The sequence below is a fragment of the Toxotes jaculatrix genome, chromosome 10 (assembly GCF_017976425.1).
Source record: "Toxotes jaculatrix isolate fToxJac2 chromosome 10, fToxJac2.pri, whole genome shotgun sequence".
Taxonomy (NCBI): Eukaryota; Metazoa; Chordata; class Actinopteri; family Toxotidae; genus Toxotes; species Toxotes jaculatrix.
Genome location: NC_054403.1, coordinates 1,169,400 through 1,181,188, shown reverse-complemented (window position 1 = coordinate 1,181,188; position 11,789 = coordinate 1,169,400). Strand labels below are relative to the sequence as shown.

Sequence of the window (11,789 nt, the reverse complement as noted above, 5' to 3'; positions counted from 1 at the left end):
GAGGTTTTAGATGGAGCTGCAGGGTTTGGTGGAGTTGTGGGGGGAAATTTATATCTAGCCTGTTATTTAACTGTGAAACAATCATTATTATTTCATATTAATAAAATATATTAAAAAGATTAATACATTATTATTATTGTTATTATTATTGTCACTATTATTAATGATATATAATGAGTGAACGATACAAAATAATGATGATAATAATATATTAAAATGTTTAATATTTACCGGCTTTCGCCGTTGCCTCCATCCACTATCCACTTACAGTTACAGCAGCACACAAACAGCAGCCGCTTACTGACGGAGCTGCTCTATCCATGCAATGTCGGACTTTTTAAAAATGAGAAGAAATAAAATTGTAGCCTAGTATTCCCGCAATAAACGGACTCTGAGAGCACGGAATACACTGCATCAGCGCTCCTAACATTATCCGCTCCGGTCCTCTGTCTGTATCAGCAGCAACCATAAATCGGCAATTAAGTCATAAGCCAGCGGCAAAATATGCCGGTACATGCTAATTAGTGCAAACATCCAGGTAAAATAGTGAGAAATTTACTTACCGAAAAAACTGCAACACAGACTCCTTCGACGGTCCGTTAGTACAGTCCACACTACAACAAGCCATACTGTCACAAAAAACCTATCCGAACATTGGCAAACAAACACGGACACAGCAGCCCCTGTCAACCTCTGGAGGCAGCCGGAGGCCTCTGGATGTAGCCGCCTAGCCCAGCCGATGCTTTAGCAACGAGCTAACTGTCAGTGCCTGTCTACGGACTGTCACTCAATGTAACCACGCCCCAATTTATTAAGCCTAAATAACACTAAAACGGTTGTGGTACAAAAAAATTCATCCCCCTCACAGTGTTCAAGGAGGTGAAAACTATCAATAGAGACCAAAAACAAAAAATGTACCAGGCTGTAAATATGTTTTTTTTGGCTGTAAAGTTGGCTATTTTAACATGGGGGTCAATGGAGAATTGCTCACTTCTGGAGCCAGCCCCCAGCGGCAGCCGAGGAACTGCAGCTTTTTGAACGCGGAAGTGATCCTCACTGCTGAAACCTACAACTCCCCCCTTGGTGTTGACTGAACAGGAGTCTTCTGCCCTCCACTGGTCACTGTCAGTAACTACAACTCTGCACACACCACTGACAATGACAGTGAATCGAGGCTCAAACGCTTCAGAGTAGTCAGGAGCTTTCTAACTCTGTGAACCTCTGAAAGACAGTTTGACAAGTTTCTATCTTTGATTTTTCTCAGATCTTTCAGATAAACTGTGGCAGCATTTTAGTTTGAAATGAATGAGCTCAGTTGTCCCAAGATTCAGAGAAAGACAAAACACTGATGTTCACAATGATGCTTTTAATGTGAAAGGACAAGATCATGATTAGAATGTTAAAAAAGTAAAAGTCAGCAACATTTTTCTCCTGTAATAATCGTAGCTTCCACCTTTAAAGGACTGGAAGAGGAAGAAGTTTACAAGTAATCATTTAGAAGAGTTTAACAAATAAACTGCTTTAATACATGAATCTGAAAAGGTGTGTGTGAGTGAGTGAAAGAGACAGACATGTACAGACTGAACTATCTGTTCAACAGTGAGAGAGTTTCCCTAACAGCAGGAGACTCTCTCTGCTACACTCTACACAGAGACACTGAGGAACCAGACCACCAGAACCCAAACCCAGGATACAGAGGTTCAGTGAATGTGGTGTTGAAGGTGTAGAGGTGGATCAGTGAGTCAGAGGAGACTCTGTAGAAGGACAGAGAGCCAGCAGGACAGTCCACATACACTGCTACTCTGTCAGAGACAGAGGAAGATGATGAAGAGGAGGAGGAGGAGGAGGAGGAGACAGGTGTCACTCTGTTATTGTGCCAAACAGAGTAATCACCATCAGAGCGGTACTGGCTCCAGGACTGATCGTTCCATCCAAACACATGGTTTTTTCTGTCTCGTTTCCTTCTGATTCCTCTGTAACTCACTGATATATAAACTCCTCCTCTCCACCCGACCTCCCAGTAACAGCGACCAGTCAGATCATTGCTACACAGCAGCTGAGGACACTGGTCAAATGTGTCTGGATGATCAGGATATGGCTGATCCTCCTCCACATGTGTCACCTTCCTGTTGTTGTCAGACAGTTTGATCTTTGTGTTTACTGTGTTTGTGTCAATGGTGAGTTCACAGAAATCTGATGGAGAGAAGACACAACACAGCTGCAGTTATTGATCTATCATCTGATCATTGATTGACACTTGGAAGATGGTTGAATGTGAGCTGCTTTGTTTTCAGGAATCAAATGAAAACCACACTTACACTTCCTCAGACCTGGTCTCAACCATCGGACTCCACCAGGCTCCACCCTGAAAGGAGGAGGGGGGTCAGACCAGCACGTTCTCTTTCAGCATGCAAACATGGACATTACATGGCTCTCATACACAGATGCTTTGATTATTCTGTTCATTCAGCAAAGACACAAAGGACCTGGAGTCCTTATCTTGGAATTATACAGAGCAGGGAGGTGACATGGAGGAAAGATTTCATCATTTGTCTTCTCCATTTGATATCACTTTTGGTGTCAGACACAACAAAAGATCTCAGAGTGAAAAGATCAGGATCTCAGAGAGGTTCAGCTGATTATTGATCATGGATATATTTTAGGAGACAGAGACATGATAAGAGACCTGATTTCATTTCCTCCTTGGTCTGAGACACTGGCAGATGAATGTCTCTGAGCAGTGTAGATGGTCTTATTATTGTTGGGATGTTATTATTAGTGTGTCAGCACTGAACAGGTATCTAAAGTCTTTGGGGTTGTTGTGGTGAAAGCACTCTGAGTGCTCAAAGTGGCTCTGTTGGTTCAGGAGCAGTTCAACCAGCAGCAGCTCAAATGTTTCCACACTGGCTTTGTGCTGATGCAGCATGAAATCCAGTCTGAGAAAGTCCTGCTAAGGTCACAGAAAACAGCTGACCACACCTGATTTAATGATTGTCACATATTTTCTCTTAAATATGACACAGTGAGTCATGATGAGATACTGAAGTCAGAATTAAAGAAAACCCCTCTTTGTGTTGTTGAATTCAAAGCACTTCTGTAGAGATCTGTCATCAGCTGTGACACACTAAATGTTTCCAGCTCTTCCTCCTCTATCACACACTGTCTGTGGCTGCAGCAGGCCTCTCCATACCTGAGGGTGTCCAGTCTCCAGTGCGGATCCTTCAGTCCAGCAGACAGCAGCTTCACTCCTGAGTCTCCTGGATGATTGTAGCTCAGGTCCAGCTTTCTCAGATGGGAGGGGTTGGAGGTCAGAGCTGAGGCCAGAGAAGCACAGCCTTCCTCTGTGATCAGACATCCTGACAGCCTGCAGACACACACAACATCACACAGGAACCCTCTGTCAGCACCTGCTGGTCTGTTTTGTTTTCTTTTTGGTTCATATTTTTGTTTTCAGTTCTGGTCCATTTTGGTCCAGGTTCAATGTATTTAAGGCAAATTCCTTCCAAACGTCATCTGTAGGATTAAAATAAATCAACAACTTTAACAAAAACATGATGATGATGAGTCTAGAAAGTTCTGCTGCACTTTATTAAAATTTACTTTGAAAAATCACAAGTACAAAAGTTGGCTCTTTATCCACTGATCAGATATGAGCAAATCATCAGCTAAACAGGTTGATGGATCCTGACCTGAGAGTCTCCAGGGTACAGTGTGGACTCTTCAGTCCAGCAGACAGAAGCTTCACTCCTGAATCCTGCAGGTCATTGTTACTCAGGTCCAGGTGTCTCAGACTAGAGGACTGGGAGCTGAGGACTGAGGACAGAGCTTCACAGCTTTTCTCTGAGAGGTTACAGCTGCTCAGTCTGAAGAGGAAACAATGAAGAAAAAGTCAAATAACATTTGTGTTGAAAGGACAATTAAAGGAACAAAACTCTCAGTTTGCTCTGCAGCTCACAGCAAACTAACAGACCTGCATTTGAAAACTGGGCCAAACATCAAACACAGATTTGTTCAGTAAAGCAGAAATATCAGCTCTTTATCCACCTGTTAACCAATGAGGAGTTTCTACATTGATGATCATCTTTCATTGGCTCTGATTCAAATCCTTTCTGTTTTATTCTTAACAAGTTGGAGACATGACAGTTAAATATGACACAATCAGTAATAAACAGACATGTACAGTCAAGGCCGTAAATATTCGGACAGTTAGACATGTTTTGTTCTTCAGGCTCTCAGCACATTAACTTTAAAATATAATAATGGATACTACAGTCAATGACTGCAAAGAATTTTACACTAAATATTAAATCTGATGAGTCTGTTTCACTTCATGTGTATTTGTCCAGTTACTTTTGAACCACTAAAAGGGCTGAATCTCCCACACAGTTCTATCTATACTGATGTCAACCTGCTCAAATTAAAGCTGAGACTTGGCTCTTTAATGTAGGATCCATTATTTTAATTCAGATTCAATGTGATGAAGCTCAGAGCTCAGAAATGATAAGGAATTAAAGAAGAGAGGAATTTATTTTCCCTCCTGCTGAATAAAATAGCAGAGTCTTTATATAATGATGAATAAATACAACTATCTATACACTTACAGAGCTTTGTTAGAGGCTTTGACAACTGGCAGCAGCTTCAGAAGAGCCTCCTCTGAAGCAGAGTATTTCTTCAGGTCAAACACGTCCAGATCTTTTTCTGATGACAGTAAGATGAAGACCAGAGCTGACCATTGAGCAGGAGACAGTTTATCTGTGGAGAGACGTCCTGAACTCAGGGACTGTTGGATATGCTCCACTAGAGAACGATCATTCAGTTCATTCAGACAGTGGAACAGGTTGATGCTTTGCTCTGCAGAGGGAGTCTCTTCAATCTTCTTCTTGATGTACTGGACTGTTTGCTGATTGGTCTGTGAGACACTTCCTGTCTGTGTCAGCAGACCTCGTAGGAGAGTCTGATTGGTCTGCAGGGAAAGACCCAGGAGGAAGCGGAGGAACAAGTCCAGGTATACATTTGGACTTTGTAAAGCCTTGTCCACAGCCCTCTGGTAGAGCTGCATTGGATCAGGTTTGTCTCTGGACAGTTCAGACCACAGGGAGGTTGATTGTTCTTCTGACAGCAGATTGACCCCAGACTTGATGAAGGTCAGATGGACATGAAGAGCAGCCAGAAACTCCTGAAGACTCAGATGGACGAAGCAGAACACCTTGTCCTGGTACAGTCCTCTCTCCTCTTTAAAGACCTGTGTGAACACTCCTGAGTACATTGAGGCTGCTCTGATATCGATGCCACACTCTGTCAGGTCTGATTCATAGAAGATCAGGTTTCCTTTCTGCAGCTGCTCAAAAGCCAGTTTTCCCAGAGACTCAATCATCTTCCTGGTCTCTGGACTCCAATGTGGATCTGTCTCAGCTCCTCCATCATACTTAACATTCTTCAGTTTGGACTGAACCACCAGGAAGTGGATGTACATCTCAGTCAGGGTCTTGGGCAGCCCTCCTCCCTCTCTGGTTTCCAACACATCCTCCAGAACTGTAGCAGTGATCCAGCAGAAGACCGGGATGTGGCACATGATGTGGAGGCTTTGTGAAGTCTTGATGTGGGAGATGATCCTTCTGGTCAGCTCCTCCTCTCTGAACCTCTTCCTGAAGTACTCCTCCTTCTGTGGGTCAGTGAACCCTCTGACCTCTGTCACCATGTCAACACACTCAGGAGGGATCTGATTGGCTGCTGCAGGTCGTGTGGTTATCCAGAGGCGAGCAGAGGGAAGCAGTTTCCCCCTGATGAGGTTTGTCAGCAGCACATCCACTGAGGTGGACTCTGTAACATCAGTCAGGATGTCAGTGTTGCGGAAGTACAGAGGAAGTCGACACTCATCCAGACCGTCAAAGATGAACAGAACCTGGACCTCTTCAAACCTGCAGAGTCCTGCTTCTTTGGTTTCAGTAAAGAAGTGATGAACAAGTTCCACCAAGCTGAACTTTTTCTCTTTCAGCACATTCAGCTCTCTGAACGTGAATGGAAATGTGAAGTGTATGTCCTGGTTGGCTTTGTCTTCAGCCCAGTCCAGAGTCAACTTCTGTGTTAAGACTGTTTTCCCAATGCCAGCCACTCCCTTTGTCATCACTGTTCTGATTGGTCCATCTCTTCCAGGTGAGGCTTTAAAGATGTCTTCTTGTCTGATGCTTGTTTCTGGTCTGGCTGGTTTCCTGCTTTAGAGATCCCCTCAAACACACACTGGAACTTCTTCTTCAGAGCAGATTTAAGTTTACGTTGACAAACTGCAGCAACATGTCCTGAATGAACAAACAAGAAACAACATCAATGACTGATTCATAAAGAAAACATGACATGTTCATCCCCCTGAAGAACACACATGAACATATTTCCCTCCATGTCTTGAGACTTTAGTAAATGTCCCATTTGTCCATCATGTTGAATCTTTAGAGAAATCCTCTTACTGCTGTGCAGACAGTCAGCCAGCTCCTCCTGCTTCATTCTCCTCAGGAAGTTCACTGTGATCTTCACAAAAGCTTCTCTGCTGCTCCCTCTCTGCTCTTCATCCTCACCGTCCAACATCTCCTCATCCTCCCTCTGACTCTCTGAGCATTCTGGGTAATCTGGACTCACAACCTTCTGGATCTTCTTCAGCTCCTTCTTCACAAAAGTGACAATGTTCTCCTCCAGCAGCTGGAACAGAAAACTATATGAATGACACAATCAAAGTAAAACCATGGAGTCAAACATCAGATCTATGTTGGACACACTGACAATCCACTGCTCTAAAAAGTGCAGCATGGAGATTATTGTCAACACAACAGATGTCAAAGTAGTTGTTGTCCATGTACAGACCATAAATATGGAGTCCAGGTGTGTTTGACGCTGCTGGGCAGACTGAGCACTGGGAACCTCTGAGCTCTCCTGGTCCACTCTGTGGAGGAATCATGAAGAATTAGCTCACATTATGTTTGCAGCATCTGTGAGTGTTTTATGCTTTGTACACAAACAACAGCTGCTTTTATGTTCTGTGGTGACTGTCCTGATTAAAGCAAACACTACTGTGCTGTGACATTCTCAATGAGAGGAAACAAGCAGTCAGTTCTGTACCTCATGACCTAGAGTCATCACAACAAGTCCACCTTTTAAATGATGAGTTTTAAGGACTCACACTGGGTTTGACAGAAGTCTCACCTCTGCTACAGGACACTAACACAAACACTGGAACTGGATAGGTGCTGAGTTACAGGGAGTTTTAGTTCTGATCTGAATGACACATATAAGAACATAAGAAGTGCTTTTCTTGAAAAGAGAAACATCAACTTTGCCACTAAAGCCTGTGTTTCAGCCTGATCATGTTCATATACTGTGTCATTCATGAAGCCTGGAGACAAAACACAATCACTTCATCTTTCATAGAAGACCAATTATACAGGACAGCTGTCTGATACATTTTAAACTCAGCTGCAGCTCACTTCTTTGCAGCAGAGGGAGGCTGTCCTTTGAAATCAATGAGGTGATCCTTTGACCTGTCACTTCTTATGGACACACAGCTGGGCTCAGGTACAGGGAAGTCTAGTCTCTGATGGATCCTGGTGGACACAGAGATTAAGACCATCAGAGACACAGGGACAGGGACAACATATCTATTATTCATACAGTGTTGTCATGGTAATGAAGAAAACATGTAGTCAGTTGCAGCTCATTTCTTTGCAGCAGAGGGAGGCTGTCCTTTGAAATTAATGAGGCGACCCATTGACCTGTCACTCTTCATGGACACACAGCTGGGCTCAGGTCCATGTTCAGGTCCAGGTCCAGCAGAGTCTGGTGTGTGCTGCTGCTCTGGCCTTCAACACAACACACACAGAGCTTTGAGTGTGAATAATGATGGTGCAGTGATGTGAGTGCTGAGCTCTGACATGGAGAAGAGTCATGGACAGTTAGAGATCCTCATCTCACCTCTGAGCTTTGGTCTGGATCTCATGGTCCCCACACAGACTGCTTTTAGGGGGAGGGGCTCCCTCCTCTCTGTCCTCACACTGATTCATGATGCTGAATTCACATCCACATCAGCTCACACACACTTTCTACCTTCATCTGGAGAGAAAACACAAATCATTCATCTGCACATCAACTGAAATCATTCTCAGGTTCAGGTTCATGTTACTTTATTTGTACCTGTAGGTAGATTTATTTTGCAGTCAGATGATCAGATGATGACGTCCTTTTGATACATATACAAAGAACACAAAGAAATGCAAAACAAAACCAACACAGCTGATTATAAACATGATGATAAAAGTGCTAATAGTGCTCAAGGCTCAAACAATCAGGACATCAAAGAGAAAGAAGGGTCAATGGGTGGAGTCAGGGTACAGGGCCTCAGTCAGAAACATCCTCCACTATGGGGAAGAGAACAACCTCATCCTCAATGTGGAGAAGACAAGGGAGCTCATTATAGACTTCAAGAAGAAAGCTCCCCCTCTGCAACCCCTCATCATTAGGGTACTGATGTAGAGAGGACTGACAGCCACAAGTTCCTGGGCCTCCACATCAAATCCAACCTGAGCTGGTCAGAAAACACTGTTGCCCCAGTGAAAAAGGCTCAGAAAAGACTATACTTCATCTGACTGCTCAGGAAAGCTGGAGTGAGCCGGCGCCCCCTCACACAAGCCTGTGGTGATACCTCACTACAGGTATCACTGTCTGGTACGGGAACACCACCCAGGCAGAGAGGAAAGTTCTCCAGAGAATAGTTAAAACAGAAGAGAAGATCATCAGAACTGATCTTCCATCCATGGACACCATTTACACAACACGCTGCAGAAAGAAGGCACTGAACATCTACAAGCACTGAACATCTACAAGTACACTCCATCTTCAAACACAATCACACACCATACAACCTGAGACACTGCAGAGCAGACAGCATAAAAACTCACACAAGTAGATTCCACAGCAGCTTCTTCTGCAATACGTAACCTACATGCAATACTTATTGGCTAAATAAGGTGTAAATAAAGTGTATTTTTTGTTCATTATATTCTCCTGACTCTTGAGTAATGCACAAGAATTCCTATGAGGTCTGAGGACTTCCTCTGTTTTAAAGTTGTCTGACTGAACCATGACACTAAAGAAAATGATAAAATGGATTCTATAAAAGAGAGAGAACATGCTCATTTTGGTTCATTTTGGTTGGTGTGAAAATGTACAAGTTTCCTTAAACAGTGTAAACGTTTCTGAGCCTTTTTACAAACCACTTCACAATTTTCTTCAAAAGTCAATTTGTTGATAGTGTCTCACACACATACACTCCTCTACCACACACACAAACATACGCACACACACCCCCACCTCTACTCTGTTTCCCACACTGATTTGCATATCCAGCATCTACTGTTGTTTTGAAGGCCATCCTGTATATTGTTGTTTTGCTCATGTGTTCTGTCTGTTGCTACAATATTATAAAGCTGCAATCACTTGTGCCTTGTATGAAGGTGTTTGGTACCACAGAAGTTTTATTGTTTGGTATCTTAGAAGTTTTAAAAAAAACAAGATGTAACTGAAGGGTACAAATTGTGAGTTTTGACAACAGTAAAAATGCACCAACCAAACAAAGGTAAAAAGAAAAGGACATGCCTAATCACGCCCAGAGGTGTCCCTGAGTTTGGGTACAACCCACCGTATAAAATATGATGTACTTTTGGTGATTTTTCAGATTTCCTGCAGGACTTCTCATGCTTTTAGATTCTGTATTTGTAGATTAAAGCTTTCTGGACTCATCCTCTCTGATCTCCTGTATTTGATTGACTCTGTACATTTTCTCTGAAGAAGACTTGAACACTTTGAAATTTGAAGAAGATAAAAAATTTAAGAGGGGAAAAAAGATTAAGGTGTGGGGACTCAGTCAGACCTGGACTCAGCTTCAACTGGCTCTTGACTGGGTCTACAACCTGGCCTGAAAAATCCACATCAATAGTCCCAAGATATTTGTAAGACTGCACATACTCAATGGTCTGACCTTTAATTACAGTGACTTGGTGCCTGTGGGGTTTCCTCCTAAAATCAATGAGCATATCTTTGGTTGTTGTAGCATTTAGCTGCAGGTAGGATTCCTCACACCACTGAACTAAATCATCAATGACTGGTCCATGGCTGCTCTCACCGTCCAATAACTGAGTAATCAGCACTTTATGGTGCTTCTGCTGTCATGTCTGCTCTGACACATGTTTGTGTATAAAATCAACAATAGTGGTGACAACACACTCCCTTGAGGAGAAACAGTGGAAGAACACCTTTGGTCAGACAATGTACTGTTGACCCTCACTCTCTGTGTCCTGTTGGTTAAAACATCCAGAATCCAACCCACCAGATTATTATTTAAATCAAACTGTTGTAGGAGCCTTTCAATTCAAATGTGAGGTTGGATTGTATTAAAAGCAGAATAGAAGTCCACAAATAAAAGCCTGGTGTGTGTCCCATTAAAATCCAGATGTTTAAAAAGCATGTTGAGCAGAGTCACTGTAGCATCCTCCACTCCTCTGTGAGGCCTGTATGCAAACTGCAGAGGATCCAGTGCATGTTCAGTTTGCTTCAGGACCTCAGATCTGACCAGTTTCTCTAATGTTTTCATTCAAATTGAAGTCAGGGCGACTGCTCTAAAATCATTCAGTGTTTTGGGACAGCTGGATTTTGGAGCCGGGACAACCACAGCGTCTTTCCAGAGCTTAGGGACGAGTACTGAGCTCTGTGCTCTGAAGGCCTGCAGTAGTTTTCATGCTTGCCCAGGCTGAACCAAGTTTGTTTGTGTCACAACTGAACAGGGTTGAACCCAAAAGCACAACTCAAACGGGTAGATCAAAAATAATGTCTTTATTCCACAAAGTAACAAATGATAATCACCTGATAGGGGAAAAAGGCAAGGAAACAAAGTATCAAAAAAGAACACAAAATCACTCTTACGAGGAAAAAACAACTAACTCAAATCAAAGGCAAGGCAATAATAAGAATGATCAAAGTACAAAAGAATACAAACAACCTGACATGGAGATGAATGACACGAAATAAGCGCTGGTTCATTTGACATAAGACAAGACAAACAGCAACGGAACATGGGGAGACGCAGACTATATATACACAACAGGTAAGGGGAACAGGTGGAAACAATTAGGGCGGGGAAGACATTTACAAAGACGGGAAACCAGACAAAGGCAGGAAGTAAATTGAGACAAAAAACACAAGGACAATGATTTCAAAATAAAACAGGAAACCACGAGACAACGTAGACACGAGACAAAGGCATAATTTCACAAGGTATGACAGTTTGCTGCCATCTTTCCAGTTCTGATTTGTAATCCTGCTTTGACTGATTTGGTAAATCATGGTTTGTTGTTGGGAAATATTTTAACACGCTTACAGGGAATGATCATATCCCTGCAAAAGACCATGTATGAGCATGTTATGTCCACCAATGAGTCCAAATCATCCCCACAGGACTGTGTGAAAACATCCCAGTCTGTGCAGTTAAAACATCCCTGGAGACAGAGCACAGACTCATCTGTCCAGACCTTCATGTCCCTGATCTTTTTCTTCTCCCTCTTTAGAACAGTTTTATATGTGGGCAGCAAATGCACACAGTTGTGATCAGAGGAGCCCAAAGTAGGGAGAGGAAGAGATTTATAGATCCCCTGTATCGACCCATAGCAAATGTCCAGAGTCTTTTCCCACCTTTTTGGACAGGAGACATACTGGTAAAACTTTTGAAGTGTCTTATTCAGAGTCACATGGTTAAA

General features: G+C 42.9%; 1 protein-coding gene across 1 annotated transcript; it reads right to left on the bottom strand.

The window, feature by feature from the left end:
* Nucleotides 1-1,699: 1,699 nt before the first annotated feature.
* Nucleotides 1,700-7,540, bottom strand: LOC121188903 (stonustoxin subunit beta-like; the record flags this gene model as incomplete). The annotated part of the gene is made up of 4 exons (XM_041048851.1): nt 1,700-2,176; nt 3,205-3,364; nt 3,690-3,863; nt 7,473-7,540. Coding segments are annotated over 4 exons (879 nt in total), but the record flags the coding sequence as incomplete, so codon positions are not given.
* Between the last annotated feature and the right edge of the window lie 4,249 nt (nt 7,541-11,789).